This window comes from Hippopotamus amphibius, chromosome 9 (genome assembly GCF_030028045.1).
Source record: "Hippopotamus amphibius kiboko isolate mHipAmp2 chromosome 9, mHipAmp2.hap2, whole genome shotgun sequence".
Lineage (NCBI taxonomy): Eukaryota > Metazoa > Chordata > Mammalia > Artiodactyla > Hippopotamidae > Hippopotamus > Hippopotamus amphibius.
In genome coordinates this window covers 112,903,028-112,930,916 of record NC_080194.1, presented here as the reverse complement: position 1 = coordinate 112,930,916, position 27,889 = coordinate 112,903,028, and the positions used below count along the sequence as shown (strand labels likewise).

The 27,889-nt window shown below is 51.7% G+C and overlaps 1 protein-coding gene and 2 long non-coding RNA genes across 5 annotated transcripts; 2 read left to right on the top strand and 1 right to left on the bottom strand.

The window, feature by feature from the left end:
* Positions 1 to 1,421: 1,421 nt before the first annotated feature.
* On the bottom strand, positions 1,422 to 26,225 carry ZNF629 (zinc finger protein 629). Of its 3 annotated transcripts, XM_057748045.1 has the most exons (5): positions 26,027 to 26,225; positions 25,489 to 25,600; positions 24,381 to 24,660; positions 7,468 to 7,575; positions 1,422 to 7,314 (listed from the first exon to the last, which is right to left on the bottom strand). In XM_057748045.1, exons 4-5 carry the CDS (start codon positions 7,538 to 7,540, stop codon positions 4,781 to 4,783), a joined length of 2,607 nt encoding a protein of 868 aa, XP_057604028.1. In that variant the 5' UTR covers positions 7,541 to 7,575; positions 24,381 to 24,660; positions 25,489 to 25,600; positions 26,027 to 26,225; the 3' UTR covers positions 1,422 to 4,780. The 3 variants fall into 3 exon arrangements, with proteins under 3 accessions (XP_057604028.1, XP_057604027.1, XP_057604029.1); XM_057748044.1 differs by lacking the exons at positions 24,381 to 24,660; positions 25,489 to 25,600; positions 26,027 to 26,225 and adding an exon at positions 10,045 to 10,198; XM_057748046.1 differs by lacking the exons at positions 24,381 to 24,660; positions 25,489 to 25,600; positions 26,027 to 26,225 and adding an exon at positions 9,362 to 9,803.
* LOC130860193 (uncharacterized) lies at positions 14,855 to 16,512 on the top strand. The gene is made up of 3 exons (XR_009055382.1): positions 14,855 to 14,928; positions 15,083 to 15,424; positions 16,395 to 16,512. It is a non-coding gene; the product is annotated as an uncharacterized LOC130860193 (long non-coding RNA).
* Positions 20,917 to 24,389, top strand: LOC130860191 (uncharacterized). Its single transcript, XR_009055380.1, has 3 exons — positions 20,917 to 21,311; positions 22,684 to 22,884; positions 23,812 to 24,389. It is a non-coding gene; the product is annotated as an uncharacterized LOC130860191 (long non-coding RNA).
* Positions 26,226 to 27,889: the final 1,664 nt, after the last annotated feature.

The window sequence follows — 27,889 nt, the reverse complement described above, 5'->3', positions numbered from 1 at the left end:
TCCCCAAGTTACTCAAACAGTATGCTCTACACTCCAGCCTCTGCTCTCTAGCTTTTCTCAATCCCTACCCCTCTCTGTTCTAAGCCTACACCTAACTGTTATGCATTCTCTATCCCCTACCCCACCCCTGTCCCCTACACTTACTATTTCCTACTCCTGCAGCCTTCATCCTTCAGATCACTTCCTCTGCCAGTTTCTTGACCCTCTGCTATGGCAGGTACCGTGTCTGCATCCACAGTCCCCCCCCCCCCCACTTTTTTTTTCCCACAGCCCCTTTTATTAAGTATGAACCAATGTGCTCCAGTGTCTGTTCTCCCCCTGTAGTCCCCTCACTTTACTGAGGAGCCTCCTGTGCTGATGTACCTCAGTGTCCCCAGGGAATACAGAATAGCCTACATTACCCACTTCTACACGGAACACAATTCCCTCCTCTCTTTCCCCCTTCCCCACACCTTGCTTTCCAGATGGAAAAGGGGAAGGAAAGAGCTGTCTTGGGAATCTGGGTCAGAGAGGCACAGGGAAGGTGGGGAGACAGCTTCCTGGCTGGGGCGGGAGGCCTCTGGGAGACTGGGGCAGAGGCAGGCAGCAGATCAGAGCAAGCGTTGACCTCAAGTAGCCACTCAGGGGCCATGGCCAGGTCTGGGCCATGGCCAGGTCTAGGCCCAGGAGAGAGCGCTGAGGCAAGCCCGCAAGGAGGATTCAGGAGAGCAGCCCTGCCTGGCCCAGACAGTGTGGAGCCCAGGCCAGGCCCCGGCAGGCCCCACAGTGCAGGAGGAGAGCCTGCCTGGGTGCAGTGCTTGCTCCTGGCCATTCTGGTTTCCCTCACCACCTTGCAGTAGATCTTTGGCAAATGGCCGCCTTCTGTTAGCCTCAGCCTCTCCACGTGTTGGGGGCTCATGGACTACATCCTGAGAGCGAGATGACAAGCCAGGTCTCCACCCACCTCTCCTCGGGGTCTAGGAGGCTCTGGTCCAGAGAAGGGCTGGGCCAGGTCCAGGACCCAGGCGAACCAGGGCAAGTGGCTGCCAGCTTCTGGAACTAGATCTTAGGCGCTTTGCCTTGTGGCAGTGTGGGGAGGGTGTGGGTGTTGTGGCCAGAGAGGCCTCCCTGGGGCAGCACAGCTGGACCTGAGCCAGCCAGTGCCACAGTCACCGGGCTGCCACCCAGAAGTCAGCATGTCGTGCTGTTTGGCTCTGCCACCTTCACAGCATATTTCCCCCCGTCTCCCAAGGGGACAGATTTTAAAACTCCATAAACCCTCAGGCTCCCACCAGCAAGCAATGGATGGGGGTTTTAGGCCTCTGGGAGCAGGGTTGCAAGGGCTGCCTGGGGCTGGGCTGAGCTTTTGAGGTTACACGTGGAGTCCACCCAGGGAGAGAGAGGCGCTCTCAGCTTGCGCCAGGCTTGAAAGAGAAGACAGAAAACACCTGGGAAATCTTATTCCCTTTATTCACTTCAACTAATCAACATGACCACCGGTGACACAACACTGCTATTGACACACAACACTCAAAAGTGGGGCCTCTCTTCACTCCAGGGGGACAAGTCAGGTGAGTGGGGCTTCCCTCATGGGGGCAAAGGAGTCGAGGCTGCTCACCTGAGGGGCAGGTGTCATGGAACCTCACCTCTTGGTTACGATGATGTTGAGTTTCCCCACCATTCAGGATTCATGCCCAGTTCTCCTGGGCTCCCTTCTGACCTCCATATCCATAGCAGTTTCAAGTTTCACCCTAAGCTCAGATCAGTTTCTACTCTCCCCTCTGTTTTCACCAACGACGCTGTGACCCTATGTCGCGCTCCTCCAAGAGGGCACTTCCGAAGAGTCAGGCTTGTGTGGAGTTGGACAAGAGGGTTTGGCTACACTCTGCCTTCCAGAGTCAGTGCCGGTGGGAAAGTGCTGTGACCCCTGGGCCTTGGCCTGAGCTGATCAGAGGGACTCTGGACACTGCCACCTCCCCCAGCATGCTCCCTGCTTAGTTCCTCCCAAGATGCAGCTTGCTCTGGGAGGAAAGCACCTGGCTAAAGGAGTTTGGGGAGGTGGGCAATGGTCTCTGACTCTGCCCCCTTTCTTGCTATGAAACTCCAGACCCCCGCTAATTGTGTCCAACATCATCCATTCAGTACCGGAGCCAAGACCCCTGGCCCTCACCCTACAGCATGCGTGCATCCTACTACGTATGCTACACCCTAGTCCTCAATAGGCCTTCAGTTGGCCTTTGACCACACTGACCATCTCCCCCTGCCCCGGACTGCCCCTGGAGCCCCAAAGGCTGCTCTCCAGGACCCTTCTGGAGACAGATTTCTCAGACCTGTTTCCGAGAGGTTTTCTGCTTCTAGTTTTACAAGGGGTTTGTCTCTACAATTGAAGTTTCTTTCTTTTGCCATCTTAGAGGGGAAAAACCCTGCTTGGAGAATCATCTCCTATTCCTCAGTCTCAGAAGGACACCCCCTTGGTCCATGCTGTCGGTAGAGGCAGGCAGTCTCCTTCTCCCCTCTTGGTGGTGCTTTCTGACCTGGCACTTGGATGGCATGGGGCTTTGTGCAGATGTTAACCAGGGTCTCCCCGTAGCCATCCAAGGCCTGCCTTTTCCTTCTCCCCAGCAGGCCTAGGTTTTTCCTCCTACAGAGTTCTAGATTTTGATCTTTGAATTTGAGGGTCATCCCTTTGTGAACAGGATAAACGAAGGGTGAAGGACTTTCACCTTTTGAACTTTCAGGTGATGGAATTGGAGGTCTCTTCCACAGGTTTGTACGAAGCTGGGTCACCCTCTCCATGGATGACTCCTCATCTGGCATCTCAGTTCTCTTACTTCAGGACCACAGTGTGTTACTGGGGCCAGCGTGGGGTCAGTGGGCACTTCCTTTGGACCCAGCACTGAATGGAGTCCTCTCCTTCTTCAAGAGTCTCCAGGATTAGGAGATGGGGTTCTTGTTACAGATGTTTCAAGACTTTTCTCTTTTCAGCCATCTTAGAGGAAAACAGTCTGTTTCCCCTGCCACACACTCCCAGTCATGTGAGCGGGTTTGGCTGGGTTAATGAAAGTATGTCACTATGTGTGGTGTGTGAGGACAGGAGATGGGCCTGGCCAGGAGTGTGTTTCTTGTCCTTCCATTTCCCTCTGAAGGTTTCTGGCTAAGAAGAGGAGCCAAGTGGGTGGAATCTGTCCCTTTGCAAGACCACAATCGGGCTGGGTTGTTACGACCTCAGAGGACTACAGACACCAGGGTGAGGAAGGTGGTCAGGTGTCCGTATACTCTTCAGGGACCCATGTCCAGTGTGTGGGGTGTTTGGACACCCATCACTACGTGCAGGCTGGCTTGTCCTGCCAGCAGCCTTGCTAACAGCTCAGATGAAAGAGTGAGGTTTAAAATCAGGTTGCTGGCTAATCAAAGCTCTCTATTCTGCCAACTTGCTGTCCCTCATTGCCACAGAGAACCCACATATGGCTCTCCTGACTTGGAGAAGAGAGGTCTGGGGAGGATTTAACCACACACAGGCTTGAGTCTCTGAAGGGCTTTATTCTTTGGAGGTCGACTAGCAGCGGTTCTCCCTCTCCGACTGAGGACAGAATTTGAGGAAACAGGCTGCCACTGCAGCAGGACTGGTGGCAATTAGACTTCAGGAGAAGCCTCCTGATAGTGAGACCTGAGAACGTGGCAGAAGGGACCTTCCATCCTGGAGGCCTCTCAGAGTAGACGTCCCCAGCTGGGCTGGGGAGCAGGGAGTCGTGCCTGGCTCGGGGGTGGGGGGAACCCTGGTGGCCTGAGCTGGGATCTGCTTGTACTTGCAGTTTAACAAGCTCCCGGAGACAGGGAGGATGGGGCAGCATGAAGTTTGCTGGGTTCCATCGGAACACAGTTTCTCTACCTTGGTTTGCTTTTCTCAAAGCGCTCTAACAAATTCCCCTACTCTTCCCCCTTAATTTTTGTGGTCTCCTTACACTTAAAGCTTTTATGCACCCCAAACTTCAGCCTTTAAAAAGGCTTGACATTTTTCTCCTTCCCCATTTTTTGGGTTCTTTCTGATCAGGAATTCCACGGGCCTCTTCCTCACACACACAATCATCGGAGCCTGCCCTCGTACCCCGAGGACCCTCCGGTGCCATGAGCTAGACCTTCCCTTCCTAGTTCCTGGGTCATTTCTCCCCTGTGGATCCGAGGGCTCCTCGTCACTTGTTTTTCTCCTGTTTTCTTCCTTGGCCGGTTCCACCCCATTCCCACGGTCCTCCCCAGCTGAGCGTCTTCCTCAGTGTAACAGTCCACAGCTCTGGGACGAGGCTCCCTCCCATACTCCAGGGGCAGAGAACACTGTGGAGCAAGTTCATGGGAGTTTCTTCTACACCTTCTAAGGGTCACTCCTCCCAAGTCAATGCCATTGTCACATTCCCTGCACTTCCTCGACCCTATAGTTTCACAAGGATTTCGAGAGTTTTATAGGGTTGTCTAGAGACATACTGGGATCTCTTCCTACAATTAATAGGGCTTTTATCCACTATGGTTTATAGGGTTTTTCTGCTACAGACTTAAAGGGCTTTTTTTTTTTCCTACATATTTATAGGGTTTCTAACCCAACAGTTTTTCTCTACTGCCTTATAAGTGGTTCCCACCAACAATTTTTAAAGGTTTCTCATCACTGATGTAAAAGCACTATTTTTACCCACAATTCTTTATCCTCTGCTTCTCTACAACCTGATAGGGTTTTCCTCCTTTCCCCACATAATTCTTGGGGAGATCCAGTGTTCCTCTCAGAAGAGAGAAGCCCCTGGTCTCCAGAACCATGTCACAGGGTGACCCCTGGGTGGCAGCTCCTATGGAGGAGGAGGGCTGCGACTTCTGTGAAGCCGTCTCCACACTCAGGGCACAAGTAGGGCTTTTCTTCCAAGAGGGTTTTGGGGCTTCCCCGTTCCCCATGGCCGCTGCTCTCTGGGGGGGTGGGGGCCTCTCCCTCACTTTCCTGGCTTGTGGACAGGGTGGCTGGCTCTGGGAGGGGGTCCTCGGGTCTGGGGGACTTTTCTTGGGTATGGGTCTCCTGGTGCCGGATGAGGGCTAGGCGATCGAGGAAGGAGGCCCCACAATCTGAGCAGCTGTAGGGTCTGGCCCCCAGAGGGCTCCTGAGGTGCTCCAGGAGGACGGAAGAGCTCTTCCCCAGCTCCAGATTCTTCTGGGATTTCCCGCCGGCGTGGACTTTCTGGTGCAGCAGCAGCTCGGAGCTGAGGCCAAAGCTTTTTTTGCATTCGGGGCATTTAAAGGGCTTTCCACTTAGAAAGGGACTGGGCCCTGCCCCTTCCCCTAGGCCAATCCTATAATCCGGAAAGAGAAAGGGCTTTTCGTTGCCGTGGGTGAGCTGATGTTGGAGGAGCACAGCCCGATCCAAAAAGCTTTCTCCACAGTGGGAACAGATGTAGGACTTGGAGGACAGCAGCCCCAGCCTTTGGCTGAAGCTTTCCTGCCCGTCAGGCATTTTAAAGGGCTGTCCTGGGGGGTCAGCTCTGCCCTCTGCAGCACCTGGATAGGAATTTCCTCCAAAAGGGAGCCTGGGGGATCGGAACTGAGGCGGCTTGGGGGCGGGGTGTGCGGGGAGGCCATCTGAATTTTTGTAGGGGTTTTCCCCAATATGGATCCTCTGATGCTGCAGGAAAATGCCCTCGTCATTGAACCCCTTTCCGCAGACGAGACACTTGTGTGGTTTGGCTCCGGGGGGTGGGGTCAGCAGGGCAGGGTCCCCGAGCCCCAGGAGGCTGTCGCCCTGAGCTCTTCGGGCTGGGGTCTTGCCCCTTTCGTGGATCACCCGATGCTGCTCCAGCTCGTGCGCCTCCAAGAAGGCCTTCCCGCAGTCGGAGCACACGAAGAGGTTCTCATCCATGTGGGTGCGCACGTGCGTGATGAGGTTGGAGCTCTGGCTGAAGCTCTTGCCGCACTCGGGGCACTTGTAGGGCTTCTCGCCCGTGTGCGTGCGCCGGTGCTGGATGAGGTGGGAGCTGCGGATGAAGCTCTTGCCGCAGTCGGAGCACTTGTAGGGCTTCTCGCCCGTGTGGATGCGCTGGTGGCGGATGAGGGTGGAGCTCATGATGAAGCTCTTGCCGCAGTCGGCACAGATGTAGGGCCGTTCGCCGCGGTGGATGCGCTGGTGATTGATGAGGTTGGAACTGACGCTGAAGCTCTTGCCACACTCGGGGCACTTGTAGGGCCGCTCGCCCGTGTGCGTGCGCTGGTGCCGCAGCAGCGTGGCACTCAGCGTGAAGGTCTTGCCGCACACTGGGCACTTGAACGGGTCCTCGCGCAGGTGAGTCCGCTGGTGCTTGATGAGGGTGGAGCTGTGGCCGAAGCTCTTGCCGCACTCCAGGCATTCGTAGGGCTTCTCGCCGGTGTGCGTGCGCTGGTGCTGGGTGAGCTCCGAGCTCTGGATGAAGCTCTTGCCGCACTCGGTGCAGCGGTACGGCTTCTCGCCCGCGTGGATCTTCTGGTGCTTGAGGAGGTTGTGGTTCTGGCCGAAGCGCTTGCCACACTCAGGGCACTTGTAGGGCTTCTCGCCCGTGTGGGTGGCCTGGTGCTGGATGAGGTCCGAGCTGCGGTAGAAGGCCCGCCGGCACTCGCCGCACTTGTACGGCTTCTCGCCCGTGTGCGAGCGCTGGTGCTTGATGAGGTTGGTGCTCTGCGTGAACGCCTTCTCGCACTCGGTGCACTTGTAGGGCTTCTCGCCCGTGTGCGTGCGCTGGTGCTGCACCAGGTTGGAGCTCCAGCTGAAGCACTTGCCGCAGTCGGGGCACTTGTAGGGCTTCTCGCCTGTGTGTGTGCGCTGGTGCTGCACCAGGTGCGAGCTCTGCGTGAAGCTCTTGCCGCACTCAGAGCAGGTGTTGGGCCGCTCGCCCGTGTGGATGCGCTGGTGCCGCAGCAGCTTGGACCACTGGCTGAAGCTCTTGCCGCACTCGTTGCAGATGTAGGGCTTCTCCGCCGCGGAAGGGCGGCCTTGCACCAGCTCCCGCAGGCTGGGCTCGTTGGCCGGGACCACTGGGGGGCTGTTCCAGGTGGTCAGAGTCCCCCACTGCCAACTGGCCTCACAGGCCTTGGTCCAGTCAGATGGGGTCGGGACTGCCTCGGGGGTGGGTGGGTCCAGAGAGGTCTGGTGGTCTGAGGGGTTGGAGTGACCCAGCAGGGCTGGGGGGTCCTGGGGGGCTGAGGAATCCTGGGAGGATGTCTCCAGGGGCATCTCTGATGGGTCCTTGAATTCTGGACTCTGAGATGGATCTCCCAAGATGACCTCCTCCCCAGAACTTTCCTGCTGAGGGCTCTCCTCTTCATTCCCACTGTCGGCACCTACAGAGAGAAAGGGAGTCTCCAGCCCCCATTTCCTTTCAGAACACTGCCGAGCCTCTCTTCCCTCCCCTGGGTTTCCCCCAGAGTCTGCGCCCCTCCCTGAGCTGGGGCCACTGTCTTGTCAGGACCACGGTCCCTGCTTGTGTCCCTCACCTTGGTGAGCATCGTCGGGGCTCTGTTCAGGACCGTGCAGATCTGGGCCCCACAGCGCTGTCTCAGGCTCCATGCCAGAACTCAGGACTGCCCAGTGCTCCAGGGACCCTGGGGGGTGGGGAGAGACAGCACACTGTGGGAGCTGATCTCCCGCCTTCCTTTACTTCCCCAGCCCCACTCCCTGCCCACCTTCCAGCCCTTATTCCTCCTAATGTGAACTGCGGTCTCCTACCTCCCTATTTTTCTGGGCATCATTTCTCACCGCAGTCCCCCTCCCCCCACAGGCCAAATTCTTGCTCCAGATCTTAAGATCACAAGTAAGCAAGTAGGTGAATTGAAGAGTGTAATTAAAAGCTCATCAGTCATAACCCTTTGAACCCAGCCTAGGGGCTGGAGAGGTATCTGACACCCACAGGGGAAGCAGGCTCTCAACCCACCCCTCTGATGCCCAGAGGCTGGGAAACCTGTTATTTTGCTAATCAGAGGAAGCTCATTAAGACTCTAATTTTCCTCCTTAATGGGGCTGCTAATTGGGACCAATAAACTTTCCTTACGGGCCCCACAGACAACCAAGACTGCCTGGAACACTTAAAGAGTTTAAAAAAAAAAAATGTAACCACCCTGATTTCCCTGAGGGTACAGGGCCCTCCGAAAGACTGGGGCATTTTCCCCGTTATCCAAGCACAGAAAGAAGGTTGGAGCTCGAGCCAGAGGTAGGGAGAGGGGACAGTTTAAAGCCATCAGGGGCTTCTGCAGGAATTACCTTGAGAGGGAATTGGAAAGGAAAAGAGATGGGATGAGTGTGTGGAGACCACCTGACAGCTGACAGCCGGCACAGTGCCTGCTGTGCTGTCCTCATCGTCTCACCCAATCCTCCCCACAGTCCTGTGAGGAGACCCAGGAATCAGGTTGTCCATTTTCCAGATTAGGAAATCAATGCCCAGGGAGATTTCTCCAAGGTCACAGGCTGGGAAGTGGCAGAGCTAAGACCAGAAATGCAAGGCTCTGTGTCTGGCTTGCCCCGGCCTCAGAGAGAGAGAGAGAGAGAGAGATGACCTTGAAAGTCATGTGAAACTCATAAACGTGGGCAGCTGGGGAAAGCAAGCTCAGACAGAGCCTGCTGGCCATGGGAAAGGGATGGAGAGATTCCTGGGACCAAGAGGTTTCCCTGGCTGTAAAAGGAGGGGTTGGATCCTGACACTCTGTAGCTGTGAACTCAAAACAGAGTACTCCCCACTGAAGCCTTCCACTCGCACTCCCATCCTGGTACCCCTTCTTCTAATCCATTTTTTCTTTTGTTGCTGCTGTAGCCCATCCCTGACATGTAATAGGTGCTCAATAAATTTTGAATGAATGAAAGATGAATGAATGAGATGCCCCTTGCTTCTAGAAAGCCTGTTTGGTCCACTGCCTTTAAAGGCGATGGCGGTAGAAGAGCTGGAGTTTGGAGTAAAACATAGGCAGCGATATGACTGCAAGATGAGGGAACAGGGCCACAGGAACTAAGTGCTAGGAGGAGAACTCCCCATAATGTTTGCACCCTTAAGAGAGACCCTGGGGAGGGCCTGGGCTTTGAGTGGCCATGTGGGATGACCACTGTGTGTATGGGGGCAGTGGTACAAGGACTCCTGAGGAGGCAGCGGGGTGGTGACCAAAGTGAAGCAGGAGCTAGCTGGACCCTGCCAAACAGCAGCCAGGAGAGCTAGGGATTCGATTTTAGGAAGTAAATGAATTGCTCCATCTCCGTAGCCCCTTAGGTTATGAGGACCCCTCCACCCCCATCTGTAAGTGTCTTTGGGGCAGGGAAGGCAGGGACCTCTGCCAAGCTGGGGGCTGCCTGACTATTGTGAAGAGGCCTGCTGTGTTTGCTGAGGACAGGTAAGAATTTATGTACCTTGATCATCTCCTGAGAAATTCAAACTCAGCGGTCCAGGGTAGAAGGGAAGGGGTTAATGACAAGGCCGACATGGAGTCTGAAAGTGGGGAGACCGAGGGAGGCAAGAAGTGCTTGGGCCTGCACCTGGCCCTCGACCTCAGGCCAGCCCCACTGAGGAGGGAGGGAGAGAGGGAAAGAGAGGAGGAGGCTGCCTCACGGAGGTGTGGAGAGCGGCCCAGGGTGACCCTGACATGGAGGCAGCTGCGGGAATGCAGCCACCCTGGCCCCGGCCCCCCCATGCCCGCACCGGCCCAGACCCTGGACTTCTGCTGCAGCCGTCCCCGCGACCCTCCTTCCGGCTCCCAACCCCGAGCCCGGCATCCTCCCCTCCCCCGCCCCCCAGGGCACCCAGGATTCCCGGCTCTCCCGCGGCGCCCCGGCCCCCGGCCCGCCAGGCCGAATTCCCTCTTCCCAGAATGCTCACGCCCTCCCCTCCCCCACAGCCAGACCCTCGCGCTCTTCCCAGAATCCTCGGCCCTCGCGGCCCCTGCCCGGCTCCCACCCCTACCCCGGGCTGCCCGGGGGCGGGGGAGGGGGCTCAGGCCCGGGCCCGGCCCCCGCCTCCCGCGCCCCATTGTTCCCCGGCGGCCGTCCCGGGCCCTCCGGGCCACCCCCTGGGAACCCAGGCGTCCCCAACTCACGGCTCTGGGGTCTGGGAAAGGCCGGAAGGCAGAATCCAGCCCCAGGGGACTTAACCCCTTGAATGCCCTGCCTCGGGGGGCGGGCTAGATGCCGAGGACTCTGGGGTCCTTCTCAAGGGGTGATCCCAGGCTGAGGACCCGGGGACCAGTTCAGGGTGACTGGGACGGAGCAGGAAGTGACCCCAGCTTCCCGGGCCCCTCTAGCCTGGAGTCAGAGCATCAGCTCTATGGGATTTAACCCTTTGCCTCCCACAGCCTGGGAAAAAAAAGAGGACAGGGAAGCAGGGAGGTGGCTGAGACGACACCCCTCTCTCCGTCTCCAGTGGGAGCCAGTTCTCGGGGGAACCCAGATACCAGTGAGGGGCCCAGGATTTCTGGCCACCCTCCATTTCACAGGGGCTCCACCTGCTGCTCCGGGAAAGCCCTCTCTCTGATTTGGTGGCTGCTGGCCCCCTGGGGCCTGCCTTTGTTGGGACTCAGACCCAGGGATGGGGCTTGGATGCCTGGCTTGTGGGGTGGGAGCAGGGACTGGCAGGGCAGACCTGGAGACGGAACATCCTACAGACAAAAAATGGCTTAGGTGAAATAAGAAGTCACAGCCACAAGCATTTGGGCTGAGGGGACCAGCGCAGCCAGGAGGGATTTGTGGCAGCCTGTGCGCCTGGCCCTAGCCTCACTGGGGAAATGTGTGCTCTTCCCCAGTTATCTCCACCCAGAGGAGGAAACTGAGGCCCTGTTGTGGCAGGAGGGAGGAGGGCCAGAACCTTTCCCAGTAGCTCCAGGGACACCCAGCTCAGGGCAAGAGAAAAACCCTGGTGGCCTCCCAAGGCCGGGTTCTCTGGGCTCCCAGTTTCGATAGCCTTTCTCTCTTTTCCTCCTCACCGCAATCCATGATTACCCCCATTTTCCAGGAGAGGAAACCAAGGTGTGAGAAGTAAGGTCACTTGCCCAAGGCCATGCCTTTATTTCCATTTAATGTATTGGTATATGGAAGCCTGTTATTTCTGGGCACCGAGGGGAACAAAAAGGCAGGGAGACCTCAGAGTTGAACAAAAATCGGGCTTTCTACCCTCAAGAACTCCAGGTTTGAGTGTGTGTGTGTGTGTGTGTGTGTGTGTGTGTGTGTGTGTGTGTGTGTGCCTTAAACACAAAGGAATTAGATGAGAATGTGGAAAGGGCTATCTGTCCAGAGTTGTGAGGGAGCGAGGGGAAGAACAAACTGTCAGAAATTGCTGAAGAAGACACCAGTCCTCTGGCCCTGCACCTGCGGTTTGGAGAGTGTGGCTGGCAGGAGAGGGGGCCCCGCTGGCCCTGCCTCTGCTGCTTATCAGCACCGAAACTTCCACCTTCCTAGCAGGCATATCTCCATCTTATCCTTGGCTGCTGTCACTTTGACACCTCCCTCTCACCTCAGGGCCTTTGCTTCTCCTGGTCCCCTTCCCCTGCTGTGTTTCTCAAAGCACGTATCACCCTTGACACTACCGGCCCCTCCTGCACACACAGAGGTTAAGATCAGCTCCATCAGGGCAGGGGCCTAACCTCTTGCAGTCACTGCAGTCTTCACTGCGCCTAGATCAGGAACTGGTGGGTAGTAGGCACTCAATGCATGAAATGAAGTCATCCTCCTGCCTCTTCCATCTGTTTCTGGATCGATCCTCAGGCTGGACAGATGGGGCAGAGTTGGGCAGAGCCTCCACTGCACAATCACATTCATTCACAGACATCCCCTCTCTCACCCCTTTGCTCTGACAGACAGGTGAGGAGGAGGCCGACTTGGAATCCAAGAGGCTTGCAGACAGATCGGCCCTCAAGGCTCTCTCCTGCGCTCCCAGCGCTGCAAAAGCCTGACCTGGCCCTGAGATAGGGAGTCGACAGGAAAGCTGCGCCCTGGAGGTCCACAGAAGAGTTGAATTTGGCCTACAAGCCTTTTGGGTTTTTTTAAACTGAATTAATTGCCACATTGAAATATTGGTACATTTCATATTAAAATCCACATTTTGGAAAATCCAAAGATGTGGCAACATCACCCAGATTTTCACATGGCAACAACCGGCTGGGCGGTAGCTTCCCTCTCTAGAGGGGTACTGGCTTTCCAGGTTTTCACAGTCCCTGTCACTCCTGTTGTGTCCCCAACTGTGAGGCTGAAAGGTGGCTTCAGGAGATTCACCCCCTTCCATTGCTGATGTTCTGGCACCCACTTAACTATAGCTATTGATTCTGTACCCCTTGGTGGATGATGTCTGCTGACGTCATTCCACTGATTATTTACTACATGCTTAGGCACTGTTCCAAGGGTTTACATGTAGTAACTCCATGAACCTTCACAGCAACTCATAAACCAATATTATTATTATTTGAGGATAGGGTAAGTCACTTGTACACAGCTTACTAGTGATAGAGAGGGATTCAAACCCAGGCATGCTGACTTCAGAACCATCGGGGCTCTTAACCATCACTCAGGTTGGCTGCATGTGTGTGGAGGGGAGAGGTGGACCACAGGGTAAGCCTCTCAGCCCCGCCATCCTCTCCTCATCTTGCTCCAGAAGTTGGAGGAATTGGGTGGGTGGGGGGTCGGGGGGGCGCTCTGGGTGGGCCAAGCCATTCTCCAGAAACAGTTTCCTGTCCTGCTTCTAGGGAGGCAAAGGGCACTCTGACTGTAGGCGACAGTGTGCTGTCCTGCTGCCTGTAGTCAGCTTGCACAGTGGCTGTGAAGGAGACCCTCCTGGCAGGGAAATTCCTGGAAGGATGAGGACTGACTCCCTGGCTTTCATGAACAACTCACTGGCATGTTCTTCTTGGTCACAGCTCACCTGCCTCCCACGTGGACTCTTAATACACAGCCTTGTGCCCCGAGGCCCAGGTTGCTGTGAGAGTAGTGAGGTCCTGGAGGTAGATCCTGGTCCAAACTCTGCTCCATCCTCACTACCAGTATGGTCTTGGGCAACTCACTTTGCCTCTTGGAGATTTAGCTTTCTCTTCTTTGGAAAGAGGATGAGCCTTGGTTTCCAAGGGATGGGAGGGTTAAATGAAATGATGCAGGAATTTGGAGCTGACCAACTCTAGCCAGGTTTGCCTCAGTCTTCCTCATCAGGGCCCACAGCCTTCAGCCTGGTGGCTCTCCTCGGGAGAGCCAGGAGTCTGGAAACCACGTGCTGAGTAATCTGGGAGGACTTGGGGCCACGACTAGACACTCCGATCCCCTGCTCTATGGATACGGACACTCGCAGGGCAGGATGCAAGGACAGGAAAGGTGAAGCCGGAGGAGCCACTCACCTTACCGCCCCAGGCACCTTGTCACCAGAACAGCTGTCTAACCACAGGCAGAAAGGCTGCCAGACGCTGCCACCAGGGAAGGATGGGGCCTTCTTCCCCAGAGATGTGCACGCCCACGGGGTATATTGGGAGCTGCTATTCAGGAATGTGGTCCTCAAATGTGTGACAAGAGCTGAGTCTGGGGACCTGGGAGGAGGTCCCTTCCACCTCTGCAAGTCTGAGAGTCCAGACTCAGGAACTGCTCAAGAGCTGATGGCGGCTCCTGAGGCTTCTCACATCAAGTCCTACCCTTCTGGTGCCTCCTGACCACCGTGTCCCCTAAGGCTAGAACCAAGTCCTTCCTTCACATTCTCTTCCTCAAAAATCTCCTGCTGGGACTTCCTAGGTGGCGCAGAGGTTGAGAATCCACCTGCCAATGCAGGGGACACGGGTTCAAGCCCTGCTCTGGGAAGATCCCACATGCTGCGGAGCATCTAAGCCCATGTGCCACAACTCTTGAGCCTGTGCTCTAGAGCCTGTGAGCCACAACTATTGAGCCTGTGTGCCACAACTACTGACACCCACACCTGTAGAGCCCACGCGCTGCAATAAGAAAAGCCACCACAATGAAGAGTAGCCCCGCTCTCAGCAACTAGAGAAAGCCCATGTGCAGCAACAAAGACCCAACGCGGCCAATAAATAATTAATTAAAAAAAAAAAATCTCCTGCTGCGCATGGTCGGTTCCAAATCCTTAGCTGTTAGCTGCCCAGCCCTGCCCCATCCTTAAGGCCTTGCTCTTTCTCTCCATTTGCCGAACAGAGCCGTCCATTCACCCTCATCCCAGTTTCACCAGCTTCTTTTCCCTACACGATACCTAGTCATCCTGCTCCCTAAGCCTGGGGATACCATTTTGTCCCCTGTCCCCCCAGTAGTCAGTAGGTCCTCAGGCCTATGGCACCCTGGCTCAGTCCATCCATCTCTTCCGTCCCCCTGCCCCAGGCCACTGTAGCCCCCTGGCTCTCATTCCTGGATGACCACAGTGACTTTCCAACGGGTTGTCCTGCCTCCAGCCTCCTTCGCTTCTCCCCACCCATCTGGTGCCCATGGGTCTCCCCAAAAGCATCACATTGTTTGCCCTCAGCATGACTCCATGGCCTTCATTCCCAACAGAGAGGGTTTTTTGTTTTTGTTTTTGTTTTAGTTTTTGGAAATTACAGAACTTTTCTATTTTTATAAAGTTAAAATAACTTTGATTAAGCTATTGAAGACCACATATCATTACGTAAATAAAAGTAACATATATTAAGTAAATGTGTATATTATATATATATATGTGTGTATAACACATATATATATATATACACACACACAAATGAAAACAAATAAAGTCTGTGTATACTGTTTTGAAACCAAATGTTGGCATTAAGGTATGATCTGAACTAACTCTGGTCGCTAACCTTTCAGGGCCTCAGTTACCTCCTCTGCAAAATGACAGGGTCCATCAGATGTTCTCCAACCACAAGAGTCTGACTCTATGAATAACTTTTGTGTATATCTTGACTATTCTGGGGAGTTTACATAAGTGCCTGGAAACAACATTTGCTGCTGGGGAGGAGAACCAAGAATCTGGGGTAAGAGGGAGACAACTTTTTAAACTTTTGTTCTGTTTGATGATTTCCAATTTAGAAAAACAAAACAAAACACTTCTTAAATGGCAAATATGTAGAGCATAAGGTTAAGAGTGGAGATTGTGGAATTAAAAGAACATTTTGATTTCCTTTTCAGGTTTGTACTAATCCAAATCAGATTAAATTGATTCAGCTGACTTCCTACCTATATGTGACACATGGACTAACCTTCTGGAGAGATTCCCATCAGCCCTGGGAACAAATGCTCTACTGTGGCCTAAGCATGGGAAAGGAGGATGAAGACAGATGGAGGAGAGTATTATATTGTCACACACATTACAATGCTTTTTAAAAAATCAGTAGACTCTCAAAAGCTCGAAGCCTGATTCCACCGTTGACATCCACCAAAGAACCTGTAATTGTGCCTGTAGAACAGTGAAGTTCAAAACCCCAAAGGGCCTGGCCCCATCTGAAGGCAGCCTTTCTGCCTCCCTCCCAGGTAATCCTCAACTTCACATGTGCCATGCGCTCCACCCCAACCATCCCCTACACAGTAAGAGCTGTCCTGCTTCTGGGCCTTTCACCAAGCCCTGACTCCCTCCACCTGCTCTAAAGCACTTCCCCTCTCCAGTCCACATCCACATAGGTGGGTCTGGTCTGTATGCAGGGTCCTGATCAAATATCAGCCAACTTAAATCTAGGCCCTGATAGTAGCTCACATTGAGTAAGCATTTTACAACTTATACTTTCATTCACATGAGGGCATTTATTTCTATTAATACCTTTGAGAGGCAAGTATTATCATCCTCTTTTTTACTCACGAGGGAATGGGACTTCAAACAAGTCAGATAACATGTTCTAGGCCACAGAGAAACTGTGAAATCTTGGGATCTGGGGGTCTTGGATTTTCCAACTTTAAGACTGGGGCTTCCAGAACTTCCCTGGTGGCGCAGTGGTTAAGAATCCACCTGCCAATGCAGGGGACACGGGTTCGGATCTCTGGTCCGGGAAGATCCCACATGTCGCAGAGCAACTAAGCCCGTGCGCCACAACTACTGAGCCTGCGCTCTAGAGCCCATGAGCCACAACAAGAGAAGCCACTGCAATGAGAAGCCTGCGCACGGCAATGAAGAGTAGCCCCCGCTCACCACAACTAGAGAAAGCCTGTGCGCAGCAACAAAGACCTAACGCAGCCAAAAATAAATTAAAAAAAAAAAAAGAAAGACTGGGGCATCCCTCCTTCGAAATCCAGCTAAATTCCACCTATTCCTTCCCTGACTACAATATTTCCTAGATAACTGCCCTCACCTTTGTCTGGGTCTGACTTCAGGGATTCCTAAGTTCTACTTAATATCTTTGCCACATCTGGGTACCCACTGTACTATTACTTATTTGATATTTTTTCTTTAATTTGACTCATTTTCCTTTTTTCTTTCCTTTTTTTTTTTTTTTTTTTTTTTTGGCCGCAGTGGGTAGCTTGTGGGATCTTAGTTCCCGGACCAGGGATTGAACCCAGGCCCCCTGCCGTGGAAGCATGGAGTCCTAACCACCACGCCGCCACGGAATTCCCTGACAGATGGCTTCTGACTGCTGAGAGGTTCTTGTTTTGCTTTGTAGGTCTGTTTATTTCCAAATACAGGTTCGTAAGCAGAACTATGGAGTCAAAGATATGCAGCCTTTCTCTAAGATTTATGGCCTCAGATATTAAAACGACACCTTTAAAAGCTGGTACCATAAGGCAGATGAGGGAATCTGGCAGTTGTGTTTGTTTCTTTATTTGTACCTTGCTTGCTTTCAAAAAGGACTTGAAGCATTACAACAGGTGCCTGGCATCTGGTAAGCCTCACAGCCGCTGAAATGCTGGCCATCATTACCCACAATAGCAGTAGTAGTAGAGTATCATGATCCAGATAAAAATAAAATGCCAAAGGGAAAATAAGGGGGGAAATGATAATATGAATCCAGGGTTGGTATACAATACACACCTATAAAGCTCTGTTTGTACAATTGCTAAAAGTGGGTTACAGATTTGCTGAGTTTTCTAGAGGCCCAAGCAAATATTGGTTACAAAATTCACGTGAGGCTTGGGAAGAAGTTCTCCTGTGAGTCCTCATCAAGATGACATTTTGTGATGCTGAGGGCCATGTCTTCAACCCATCCCCTAATTCTGGATCCAGTCCAACACAGAGACAGATGGCAAATAAAGCCCCAACAGGGCACCATAAGCAGCATGGCTGCCATAAATTCAGCCAGTTTTCAAGACACTGTTACAAATGACACACCCCAGTCATAAACAATCGAATAAGGGGATTAGCTACAACATGCATCTATAGGCTCTTTGGGGGTTGGTAGCTTAGATACACAGTATCTCTTCCTTGTCAGCTCCAGGGGCCATTACACAAAGAATGAAACACGGTGGCCCTAGAAATACCCAACTGATAAGATGGTTTGGGGACTTCCCTCGTGGTCCAGTGGTTAAGACTCCATGCTCCCAATGGAGGGAGCCCGGTTTGACTTCTGGTCAGGGAACTAGTGCCTACGGGCCACAGCTAAGAGTCCGCGTGCCACAACTGAAGACCCTGAGTGACACAACGAAGATCCTGCATGCCACAACTAAGACCTGGTGCAGCTAAATTCATAAATAAATAAGTTGTGGGGCTTTTTGGTTTTTGTTTTTAAAGAAGAAGATGGTTTTGTTTCAAGCTGTAAGGGAGGTTTTGTTTGTCTGGTTTTTCACCCTTGAGATCTGATCACTAGATTTGAAAAAAGACTGCCTTTTACAGGGGCAATCAAGCTGCTCTGGCTTCCAGCTGTTCTATCTCCAGATCATCTGTCCAGCTTTCTTCCCCTTTTCTCAGATATCTAGAGCCTATAACCCCAGAGGGCTCAGGTTTGACCTCCTTCCTTCCATTTTAACTAAGATCTTTTCAAGGCTTACAGGATCTTTCCTGACCAGGGATTGAAGGCAGGCCCACAGCAGTGAAAGCATCAAGTCCTAACCACTGGATTGCCGGGGAACTCCCACTAATATTTTTTGTGCCAAGCATTTTCCATGAGTTATTTTAGTTTTTGCCATAACTCTGGCACGAGGCTATTACTGCTCCTATTTTATGCTGAAGATGTTGAAGTTCAGAGATATGTGAAGTAGCTTGCCCAAGGTCACCCTGTTAGGTAAAAGCTGTGATTACTGCAGTCTGATCGGACTCAATGTCCTTCCTTTTCCCTACACTGTGCCATCGTACTCACAAATCATCCATTTGATGGTCTGGTTTAGAATTCCAGTTAAACATCAAGATTCCTGGCCTTTGGTTTGTATTGCTAATATCTTTCCCTTTTTTAAAAAAAAATGTGATTTCATTAGTCTGTCTTTTGTACCTCTTCTCCAAGGGGTCAGGTGGCTTACAGCTCATTGGCAAATTTTCTCATCTTTCTCATCCAAGTCAGATCAGAAGATGTGACTTAGTTCAAAGCAACACAATGCTTTCTTAAAATCTCACACTTCCAATGTCAGGTTTCAATGTTCTCTCACCAGTGTTGGTTATAAAACAAACCTCGTAATGCAAATAAAAACAACCACGAAACACTATTTTTAACTGAAGAAGTTATCAAATATAAATCGTTTGATTATATACTTTGTGGGGAAACAGACATTCTCAAACATTAGTAAGAGGATACATCTGCACTGCCTCTTTGGAGGAAGGAAAAATTGGCTACACTGATCAAAATGTCCACACCTTTTGACCCAACAATTTCATTTCTAGATCCTACAGGCTTGGCAGCACGTGCACCCAAAGATGTATGCACAATCATAGGCACTGAAATGTTGTTTATAGCAAAAGACTGTAAATAACCGACATGTCCACCAATAGGGGAGCCAATTAAATAACTTGTGGCATATCTGTATAATGGAATACTCAGCAGCTGTGAAAAGAAATGAAGTAGCTGTGTACAAACTGATGCGATAGTCTCCAAAAGATGTTGCTATGTGAAAAAAGCCAGGGGAAAAGCAAGTATCTACAGTGTGCTATCATTTTTTTGTTTTTCTAAAAGGAGATGCTTCCATATGCATCGACTATCTCTAGAAAGATTCATAAGAAGTTGGTAACATGCTGACCTCAGCAGATGCTGATAGCGGATGGGGCAGCCAGAGGTGGGAGTCTGGCTGGTTTTGCACTTTTATCTTTTTACACCACTTGAAATTTTTTTTCAAAATATAAAAAGAAGTGAAAAAGAAAAATGTAAAAGAAATCTTATTAGAAAACATCCACCATGTCTCGTATGGACGTGATTTTCCTTACTGGAGAAAGTGTGTATGGTCTTTGAACCAGTGTGGCCTGACACTCCTCTTCCTGCCTTGGGTACGTTAAATGAGATAGTCATGTCCTAAACAGTCCTGACTAAACGATTAATTTGTGGAGAGATCCTGGGAAAGCCCCACACTTTCACGCAGAAGCAACAAGATGGACAATGTCTGGCCCTCTCAAATCTTCAACCAGGCAGAGGGAGAAGCGTGGCTGAGGACGTGGGGAGGGGGAGGGGAGAAAAGTTGGTCTCCACCAACTCCGGTTCCTCATCTCCCATCACCTTTCACCCCTTTCACTCACAGCTTCCAGGCCCATCCTCTCCTGGGCTGCTCTCCTGCAGGACTGGCTAGTTGCTAAATCCCTAGGGAATGAAAGGAAGCAATGACAGCCTCCCACGTTCTCCAGGCTTCCACACACTCTAAAGACCTTTAGTAGTACTAAGTACTGGAGCCCAGTGAAAACTGCCCAGAGGGACCCTGAGGAGTCAAAGCAGGAAGAAATGGCCAGTCAGACTGGCCCCTGAGGTTTCCACAGGGTATGTGAAAGGTCGGGCTGGATAGTAATTGTTTTTGCACATAAAAACATGGTTTTAATTTACCCTTAAAATGTATACTCAATGCCTTTCTCTCTTTGGATGTCTGCAACTTGCTTTTTTTTTTTTTTTTTTCCTATTTTTTGGCCACACCACATGGTATGCAGGATCTTAGTTCCTGCATCAGGGATCGAACCCACATCCCTTGCAGTGGACCACCAGGGACGTCTGTGCAACGTGCTTTTTTTTAAGGTCACAAGATCCTTTTCTTTAGGCAAGGATGGTGTCCATCCTGGGGCAGTACCCTTCATTACGGACTTTTGCCCTGTTGGAGGAATTAGGTGATTTTGCACAGCCTCCTCAGCTCTGAACTAACTAGACATCCACGTCCATGACATCACTGTGGGTTTTGATGCTTTAGTTTGGAATTTCCAGAAAACGTTTTCAAAATCATAGATGCAGTGTGGAGGAGGAGAAGAGCATGTGCCCTGGAATCAGAGGGCTCTGAGTTCAAATCAGACTCTGACATACACTCCATCACCTATAAAATGGGAAGAAGAATAATACTCCCTTCACAGAATTGCCCTAAGGCCATAGAGATAAGATCTGTAAGGAGCCGAACAAGAAGATCCTCAATCAATAGCAGCCCTTACTATCGTCTCCACTGTGTTCCTTATGCTCGTCACAAAACTGACCCTCTACCAACAGCCCTTTCTAAAAAGGTAGCAGTAATAATAACAGCAACAGCTACTAGCATTTATTGAGCACTTATTATGTCAAGCACACTTTTAAGTGCTTACATGTATTTATTCATTGAATCCTTAACAGCAAGCCACTGAGCTAGCTTGGTTATGTTTGCAGATAAGAAAGCCAAGCCTCAGAGAGGTGAAATAACCTCAGCCGAGCTGGGAGAGAAGCCCAGGCATTTGGGCTCTACCCTCCTGATCCAGGCACCAGAATCATCAAAACGGCCCGCAGAGTGAGCAGCAGACAACTCAGCCCTTCTCAGGGAGCAAAGTGAAGCCATTCCTCCAGCTGCAGGTTTCGCTTGCCGGGGCCGAAGGGGTTATTCCCACTGAGACGCCCGAACCTCGGGCTCCTAGAGAGGCCGCGCTGGGGGCGGGAGGAAGATGCGCTTCCGGCTGTGTCGGGACTCCGGACTGGGGACTCGGGAATCCCGCGGGCTGATTCCGCGCTGCGGCGCTCGGGCTCCGCCTCGGCCTGGGGCTCCCCGCGGGGAGGATGAGCCGGGAACGGGCGGAGGGGCAGGGCTCCCCGAAAGGCATCCCTCTCCCCCCGGGTTCCAGAAAAGGGGGCTGTGAGCTGGGGAGGGGAGGGCCGGCCCGCGCAGACCTGGAGCCCCCTGGGGTGCGGGGAGGAGGTGTCCCTGAACTTGGCCGCCCCGGAGGCTTCTGGTTTCTCCCCCGCAGGCTGGTCCGGGGAGGCGCGGGGCGGGCGGCCGTTTCTCCTGGAAGGGCCAGCAGCCTGGTCCCCCGCCGAGGCCCTCGCCGGCCCCTTCCCGAGACCTCGAAACTTCCAGAGCCCAGGGGGTAAGAAAGCGCTCGCTCGTTCTTCCCGTCTCCCAAGTGCGGGCCCTTCCGACCCCTCCTTAACCCTGGCAACCGCCCTGAGGAGCCGGTGGCATCACCCCCATTTTGTAGGCGACTGGTTTATAAAGTCAGTTTCTAAACGGGCTTGTCCCAGACCCTCACGGGGCCAGGAGCGGAGCCAGGACCGCGCCGCGCTGCTCAGGCCCGCGGACCCCTTACCGGGTCAGCACTGGGCTGGGGGGTTAGCATTAGGCTAACTTCTCTCCACTCAGCAGGCCTGAAACCAATCTGGGTGGCCTTTCTCTTTGCGAGAGAGCTGGTTCATTCTAAGGCGAGTTGGAAGCCCCAGTTATCTTTTCTCCTGCCACACCCCTCTGCTTCCATCTTCTTACCATCTTTTAGTCTGTATCTTCCTTTTTTTTTGTCCAGCCTATTTTTCCAGTCCCACTGCCACCATCTTTCAGCGTTCATTATTGCAAACCTGCCTTATTGCAGTAACCTTCAACCCTGACTGCTTCCCCTCTTATTTCATAGGCCACACCTCCTCACTTTACTCCACGGGTCCCCACACCCTTGCATCAAGCCACCCCCCTGTTCAAAGAACCTTTTTAGTCTATTAAACTAAAGCCGTCTATAGGCTCAAGTCAGATCTCTATAAGCGTGGCATTCAAGGCCATTTGAAACTTGGCTTCAGCCCCTCTTTCCAACCTGATCTCTCTTGGTTCCCTAAATACAGGTTATAGACTGATAGCTACAGTTGGAAAATCTGTTTCAATGGTGGCAAGAGGTTCTTTTCAAAATTCAAATTGGGACTTACCTGGTGGTCCAGGGGTGAAGACTCCCTGCCTCGAATGCAGAGGGCACACGTTTGATCCCTGGCTGGGGAGCTAGAATCTCATGTGCCACGTGGTGCAGCCAACAAAATTTAAAAAAATAAACAAAATTTGAATTGATATTTACTGTAACATTGGGAGATTCCATTGAAAAAATCAAAAGCCAAAAATACAGATTTCCAGCTTTTGATCCATCAGTAGAGCTGGAAACAGTCAGCCCAGGTTCTTGCTTCCAGCAATCTAGTTTGAACCCCCTGTTAGACAGGGCTGTGTTTCCCAGTTCACCCCAGTCCCATCCACTCCCGAATCCATCCTGTCTGAGCCCGAGGAATCAGCTGTTGTGTTGCACTGATGTTTTTCCTAGAATAGAGAAGCAGGTTTTTGGCTCCTGGGTCTCTATTAAAAGGACTCAAATGGAAGTAAACCCAGAGGGACCTATGTGTAGAGACAACAGAGAGAGTAAGCTCCCAGCCTCCTTCATGCTTTTCCTTTCCTTTCTTGGACCCCATTCCCATTTGAATTCTCCACTTGCCCTCCAGGAATCCTCACATCCAGCTAGATTGCCTCCCAGCCTCTCAGATGATCCTGAGAACCGTATCTTTGCAGCATCTTCTCCAGTGAGGAGAGTCCACTCAGCAGTGTCCTGGGCTTGTTCTGCTATTCTGTGAAACCTGCCCTGACAACCAAACATTCAACCAGCTCCATCCATCTCAGCAGCATTTCTGGAGGCCAGGCACTGGGTTAGATTTCTCCCTCCTCTGGATTTCTGTGGCTGTACCTGAATCACTATCTTATACAGCATCTTGCACATGGTCGGCAGGCAGTAAATCATTATCAGCTGGTAAATGGCCTAATCACACATGTCTTATCCTCCTGGTTGAACTGTAAGATCTTGGAGGATGCGGTCCAAATTGGATCTGTCTTTGCGCTGCCCTAGCAACCATCACAATGCCTGACACTTGGCAGACATGTGGTAATGGCTGGGGACATGTGTGCCATAAGGAGGTACCCCAGACAAGCAATAAATACCGAGTTGCGGTCCAGCCCCATGGCTGGAAACAGCACCCCTTGCTCCCCCAAGCCCCAGAGGGATGGAGAGGCAGCCCCAGAGAAGGGAGAGCAGAGAGGCTTACTCAGTCCTGAAAGCCAGGAGCACTTCACAGACCCCTCAACCTGGAGGCTCTGCTCAGGATTCAGTTAAAGCTACATCTGGGACCGAGCTGTATCCATGTGACCTTGTGAGCGAAACCCAACCTGATTCTCATTCTGAATTCTAAGCTCTAGAATAACAACAATGGTTAACATGTACTGAGGCTCCCTCTGAGGCAAGCACTGCCCAGTGCTTCACACCCGTGGCCTTCTAGCCTCACCAGGGCCATGGCGTCAGTACTGTATCTCCTCTTTGTAAAGAGAAAGCCAAGGCTCTAATGCCTGCCTGACTCACCTAAGGCCACACAGTAACAAGCTGAGCCAGGAGCTAAGTTTATGTGGGTTGATTCCAGGGCTTCTGAGCTTAGCACTGTGCTCCTTCCAAATACCTGAGGCTCTATTTAATACCACAGAACTGCCCACTTCAGAATGGTTAAGATGGTAAATTGTATGTTATATGTATTTTAACTCAATTTTTTTCTTTCTTCTTTTTTTCTCCTTGGGCTGCACCACGGCAGGTGGGATCAAACCCATGCCCCCTGCAATGGAAGTGTGGAGTCTTAACCACTGGACCTCCAGGGAAGTCCATTAACTCAATTTTTTAAAAGAAAAAAAATCTGAGACTGAAGGAGGACATTGGGCCAGACCTTGGGACTCAAACGGATAAAACAAACAAACAAACAAAAAAGTCTTGCCCTCACAGAGGTTACATTCTAAGGAAGACAGACAACAAACAAAATCACAAAGTTGGAAGGGGGCTAGGAAGTGTCGGGGCCAGGGAAGTTGCTGCAGTTTTGGAGAGGGAGGCCAGGGGGCACTTCTCTGAGAAGATAAGCTTTTCTGTAAAAGACTGACAGGAAGCAGATGTGTAACTGCCTGTCGGCTGCTCCCCCCAAGAACTCCAGAAAGAAGACAGCCTAGACCGGGGAAAGCGACTCAGGTGCTATCTGCCATCCTTGAAGTATTCCAGGAGGGGAGAAAAACACAAAAAGTGAAGTTGATTCTTTTCCTTCTCAACATTCCTTTCTGTTCTTTCTGATTTTGCCCTAGGCCGTTTCTCACTTCTCCAATCTCCTGCAAGACTCACCTCTCTTCTGCCTTGTCTGTCCTTCCCTTCTTTATCCCAAGTCCATCCAGAGTGGCCAAGCAGTGAGGTGGCCGAGGAGGCAGGTGAGCCGGTGGTCAGGGGAACTAGCCTGCTTCCTTCCATTACGTGGAGCCGTGCAGTGTATCAAGGGGCAGTGGGAGCAGGAGGCGGGCAACCCTGGAGGTGCCACACTGGGAGATGCAGGAAACATCTGCAGGGGCAGAGGGCCCGGAACAGTGGCCCAGATCTCCTAAGAATGAGAGGATTAAACACAGAGAACCTAGGGAAGAAGCAAAGGCACATGGCGGTTTGTTTTGGTTTTGCTTTTTGCTATGTCTGTTTTGTTATAACAGCTTAATTGAGATGGAATTCACATACTGTATACCTCCCTTAAAGTGGACAATTTTGTGATTTTTAGAGTTGTGCAACCATCACCATAATTTTAGAACATTTTCATCACTCCCCAAATAAATTTCATGTCTATCAGGAGTCACTTCTTGTTTCCCACCCCTCCCACCCCAATCGTCCCCCTGCCCTTTCACCATCACCCCTCACACCACTCTAGGCAACCACTAATGTACTTTCTGTCTCTGTAGATTTGTCTAGTCTGCACATTTTGTATAAATGGCCCACTTCGGGGTTTTTTTAGTTAGCTTTTTTTTCCTCCTTTTTTTTGGAAGGTGGGTGGGTGAACACTGAAGAGTTTTACAAATGCGGGTTTGGAACATTAGAAGTTGAGAAGCTCTTCCAAGGAGACAAAGGTGACAGAGAGGAAAAGCAGAAGAGGGGAATAACTTGCATCTGTTATATTTTTTATTGAGCTATTTCTTCTTTGTAAGTCACCCAGATGTCAGGAGGAGAGAAATCCTAAGTAAATGAACATGGGATGTACTACAGATTACATTGTCTGCTTTCATTTCTGTGAACAGTTTTTAAAACCTGTTTTAACACAATTATGCCTTCTCTTTACCAGCGCTGTAAAGCGTAAAGGGACCAATCATGGAGTCAAGTCAGGAAACCTGGTTCATGCCATTAGCAGCCTGACTCAGCTACTCTCAAAAAGTTCTCTCTTCTGTAAAATGAGGGGGTTAAAGATTATTCCACCCACCTCTCCAGGACTATCCCTTGAGCGGCAGGCAATCAGCCTTTTCGGTATCTGTTGACAGTCTGTATTTTATTTTTAGGTGCCACCCTAGACTTTTCCTCCATTCCTGGAACTTCTGGGTACAGAAAGTAAGGAGGATGAGAAGATAGCAATGTAAATTGCTCACAATCTGTAAAACAGGTCAAATAATTATGAAGAACCTTTACGCATGTTACCTGGGCTGTTTCACAGCTAGGAAGGAATACTAGAAGGGACCTTAGAGAACATTTAGTCCAATCCCTTCACGTCAGGATGAGGAAACAGGCCTAGAAACAGGATATAACTTGTCTAAAGCCAAACAGCGAGGGCCACAGCGGGGCCAAGTTCTGGGCTTCCCGATGCCTATTCATTTACACGTGAGGAAGCCGAAGCCCAGAGACTTCCATGAAGAATAGGGCCTGTCAGTTGGGGAAGGCTCCTTGGAGGTTACCTAAAGCCCAATTCTTCTTTTAGCAACGGTTCAGAAGAGGTGCCGGCCCCGGCCAGGTTTCTCGGAACTTACTGGACCTGGATCCAGACTGCCGAGCTCGCACTGTAGCATGAATGAATGTGATCTTAGGGTTTCCTGCCGGCAGAGGCGCCTCTACCTGCGTCGGGGCGGGGCGGTTACTCGGGGGCGGGGCTCAGGTGTCCTGGTTTGAAGTCCCCTTCCCAGGGTCTCCTCGTAACCCGGCAGGTAGCAGCCGACCGCTGGTGGCACTGCGCGACCCCGGGTTGGGGGCGTGGCCCGCAAGTGGCGAACCAATCCCAAGCCACATCGTGAATAGGGGCGGGATGTCCGCTCCCTGCCCCGCCCATTTTCCCATCTCTGCTTCTGGAAAGCGGGGAGGTGACCTAGGCAACCGCCGCAGCGTAAAACCCACCTGCCAAATTTGCTTCGTCCCGCCCCTCTTGGCACAACCAATCGGAAAGCGAAGTCCTTGACGGCGCAAAAGAAAAAAAAGGGGGGGGGGACGGCGATTTTGATTGGTCGGTTGGACGAGTCGGGTACAATCACTGGGGTGACCCTGGAGCTGAGGACACCTACCTCGCCCGGGTTGGAATCGGTGAGCCTGGGACATACACTTTCGAGAAGCTGAGGAGAGGAAGAGCTTTGGTGAACTGAAAATTCGGTGTTTCCAATTCGAAGTTGCTGCTCTCCTAGGTGTGGGCGAAAGTAGAGGGAGTCCAAGAACCGCTTGATATTGTTAGTTATACTTCTCGGTAGTAGTAGTATTGCGAGGAATACAGGCATCTAATGTTTAAATTTAAAATTTATTGATCACATGCCAGGTGCCAGACACTGGTCTAAGTGCTTGGGCTCAGTGAACAAACCTGATTCCCGCCTTCTTGGAGGTTGTATTCTAACGAGGGGAGATCATACCTTACGTAATGTGTTAGAAGATGGGACAAGGCTACGGGGAGGGGAAAAAAAAGTAGAGCAAGGTAAGATGGAGCAGGTTGCATCATTAATGAGGTGGCCAGGTTGGACACCAGTGCGAAAGTGAGATCTGAGTAAAGAACTGAAGGAGGCGAGAAGGTTTGCCAATGGGCTATCTGGGAGAACATCCAAGTCAAGAGGGAACATCTGACTAGTGTTACTGAAAAACCTGAAAAATGACGAGGAGAAAAGTGTGGCTGGAACGTGTGAGTGAAGGGAGAGTGGTGGGAAATGATTGAGGGGAGAGGGAGTGCAGATCTTATAGGGTCTTTTATGTTTGGCTTTTGCTTTGAAATAGGGAGCCATTGCAGGGTTTCTAGCAGAAGAGTGACATCGTGTGACATATTTCAAATAACCCTTCTGAGACTTCCCTGGTGGCACAGTGGTTAAGAATCCGCCTGCCAATGCAAGGGACACGGGTTCCTATCCCTGGTGCGGGAAGATCCCACATGCAGGCGCAGCTAAGCCCGTGTGCCACAATGACTGAGTCTGCGCTCTAGAGCCTGCAAGCCACAGCTACTGAAGCCCGCACGCCTAGAGCCTGTGCTTGGCAAGGAGAAGCCACTGCACTGAGAAGCCCGCGCACCGCAGTGAAGAGTAGCCCCCGCTGGTTGCAACTAGAGAAAGCCCGCGTGCAGCAACGAAGACCCAACGCAGCCAATAAATAAATAAACTAATTAATTAAAAAAAAGAAGTACTTGGGATTACAGCAATTGTATTTCAAAAGACCTCAGAGCCTGAGGTCTAAACTCTGAAGGGAAGGATTGATAAAAATATGATATAAAAAGTTAAAAAAAAAAACCCTTCTGGCTGCTGTGTAGGTAATTAATGGAAGGGGCAAGGATGGAAGCAATAAGTCTGCTAGGTGGTAATTGCAATAATGCATGTTAGGGAATTCCCCAGTGGTCCAGCGGTTAGGACTCCACACTTTCCCTGTGGAGGGTC

Coding starts and splice junctions, on each gene's coding strand:
- ZNF629 (XM_057748045.1), bottom strand. CDS start 7,540: ATGGAGCCTGAGACAGCGCTGTGGGGCCCAGATCTGCACGGTCCTGAA. Junction 7,315..7,467: donor CCCCGACGATGCTCACCAAG/GTGAGGGACACA, acceptor TTCTCTCTGTAG/GTGCCGACAGTGGGAATGAA.